This window comes from Penaeus japonicus, unplaced genomic scaffold (genome assembly GCF_977035675.1).
Source record: "Penaeus japonicus unplaced genomic scaffold, GWHDUDI00000001_assembly GWHDUDI00000011, whole genome shotgun sequence".
Lineage (NCBI taxonomy): Eukaryota > Metazoa > Arthropoda > Malacostraca > Decapoda > Penaeidae > Penaeus > Penaeus japonicus.
Genome location: NW_028234413.1, coordinates 11,712,114 through 11,714,613, shown reverse-complemented (window position 1 = coordinate 11,714,613; position 2,500 = coordinate 11,712,114). Strand labels below are relative to the sequence as shown.

The 2,500-nt window shown below is 28.7% G+C and overlaps 1 protein-coding gene across 44 annotated transcripts in view; it reads right to left on the bottom strand.

Annotated features, from left to right (window-relative positions):
* The window catches only part of Cadps (calcium-dependent secretion activator 1), a 434,912-nt gene that overhangs the window by 72,520 nt on the left and 359,892 nt on the right, over nt 1-2,500 (bottom strand). For 36 of the 44 annotated variants that reach the window (XM_086541582.1, XM_086541600.1, XM_086541577.1 and 33 more), the window contains 3 exons: nt 1,893-2,068; nt 1,132-1,152; nt 1-102 (listed from right to left, as the gene is read on the bottom strand). The exon at nt 1-102 is cut by the window's left edge and continues 87 nt beyond it. In XM_086541582.1, coding sequence (XP_086397708.1) covers nt 1-102; nt 1,132-1,152; nt 1,893-2,068 — 299 coding nt within the window. The remainder of the gene's footprint in view (nt 103-1,131; nt 1,153-1,892; nt 2,069-2,500) is intronic. The other 8 variants (XM_086541607.1, XM_086541572.1, XM_086541602.1 and 5 more) reach the window with 1 other exon arrangement.

Genomic DNA, 2,500 nt, shown 5'->3' with positions numbered 1-2,500 from the left:
ATGCTGTCACCCACTGATGGGACTCATTCTCATCCTCCGTTGCAAAGAGAATTGACTCTCCTTCTCTTACAGCATTGAAGAAAAATCTGCCACCTTCCAGGTCTGTAGGGTTATTTAATATAATGTTATGAATTTCAATTTCTTCTATTAAAAATTTCATATATATTACTTCATGTGTGTGTATATATATATATATATATATATATATATATATATATATATATATATATATATATATATATATATACATATATATAAAAATGTATTTGTAAATATATTCATACATATAAGTAAATGTATAAATAAATGTAGGTATATGGAGATAGATAGATAGATAGATAGATAGATAGATAGATAAATAAATATATAGATATATAGATAGAAAGAATGACATTTTAGATAAATAGATCTAGAGACAGGCAGATATACAGATAGGAAGATAAGTATAGATAGATATACAAATAAGCAGATAATTAGTCAAAAATATAATTAGATAGATATAGATAAATATAGATAGATACATTGATGTCTGTGTATATATACATAAAAAGAGTGAGACAGATAGATAAATATGGATATGTACTTCATACATTTTTAAGACTTTAACTAGAATAGTATATCAGTACATTACTGAAAGAACGAAACAGTATAAATGTGCATTAACTTGTTCACAAAAAGTATATAGAAAACCTTTTCATCTATAACATAAGATGTAAAGTGTCCAATAAAATGTATCCATAATAGAAAGAAACAGACTATAAAATAAACAAATTATTAATAAGAAGTTGATAGCATTCATATTCTCGAGAAGAGTTATAAGGGAATCAGCTATAGAAAGTACTACAATTCTTGCATTATGAAAATCAGAACTGTCATGCCAAAAATGTATATTTCAGTGTTTAGGCTTTTATTGTGATGAAATAAACAATGACAAAATCATTAACAATAGGCTTCTCAATATTGATGGCAAAAAGAAAATAAAATAGTTAAAATGCAACAGGAAAAGGATAGGTCTAAAAATCATATACATTTACAGTAAGAAAATTGTAGTTAAATAAGAAGTAATAATAAAAATACAGTTTAAAACTAGTTCTAAAAGCATTCACATTAGTTTTACCACTTTTTACTTACCCATTCCAACCATAAGTTGTGCTGTAATGATACAAAAACAATTTTAAAATCTAAAACCTTGAGGTATCTTACTCTTTCCAATTAATAATTTCCTGAACACTATCTCCTATATATTTCTCTTAAACCATAAATGATGAAATATATTGGATAAAGATAGGTCCATTTGTGGTGTGAGTTCAGAAAAAAAAGAAAAAAAAAATCTTTAAGGTAGCATCAAATAGTTCTGGAATCATTATTAATTGCAAAACATTTGTCTCGGGTTCCTAATAAATCTCAGTTATCTCCATGTGAAAATGTATTAGTACACAATATGCCAGGAACATTATGGTACTACAGATAAAAGAAAAGTGAAAATTAAGAAGCAAATTAGCAGGCATGCTAATTTTCCAACAACAGTGAATGTTTACTGTATGAAATGGACTCCCAGACCAGCAATACTTTTTTGATCTTGTATAATCACATCTAAATAAACATTCTAATCAAACCTAATCATACAAAGACAATTTTTCTATCCCAGGCTTTTCTTTCAGCTGAAAATAAGTTGACTGAATGACAAAAATTAATCTCATTAACAAGCCAGTGGAAATTCCTCCATGTAGAGAAAAACAACTTACCAAAATGTAAACTCAGATTTTAAATCCAGTGAATCAGTAAATATATACACACTAGAAAAGAAATCCTAGTTCAATCTTAGCCTAAATACAACTTCACAGGTAATGGACAAATAAATAAGTAGAGCGAGAAAAATACATTCAATTTACCTGACACAGCCTCAATGTAGTCAACAGTATACCCATCAAGCTGCATCATCTCTGTTGGCTCACTCTTCCTCTCCCGATAGCTGCACATGGCAAATGTATACTGTGACACTTGTACCAAACAGAAATATCGCTTCTTCCACTTTTTCCAGCAGCTTTTTCCTAAGGCGTATAAGTGTCTGTGGAGAGAGAGAAAAGGAGAGACAGGGAGTTAAGGAATGCAAGGTTCAAGTAAACTCCTTTAGATAAGAATTGAAGCTATACTTTCAATATTCCAGATTGCATTATGATCATACTATGTCAGTTTGATTTGCTACTCATCATGCTAATCTATGCCATAAATTTTATGGGCAGTGAGGATGCCACATAATCATTATCCTTATTGATGACAATTATTTATTCTTATTTGAGATATTTTAAATAAGGACTGTTCTATCACAAGCTATTTCCAATCCTATATCATAGTCTAAAAATAAAAGTCCATAATATCATTCAGTTTTTGCCATTTTCAGTCTTCTCTTTTCTTTTTTTCTTTTTTTTTCATTTTTCACTTTTTTTCATTTTTCACTTATGATCTCCTACAATCGCCAAAGGTAATACATTAACACTAC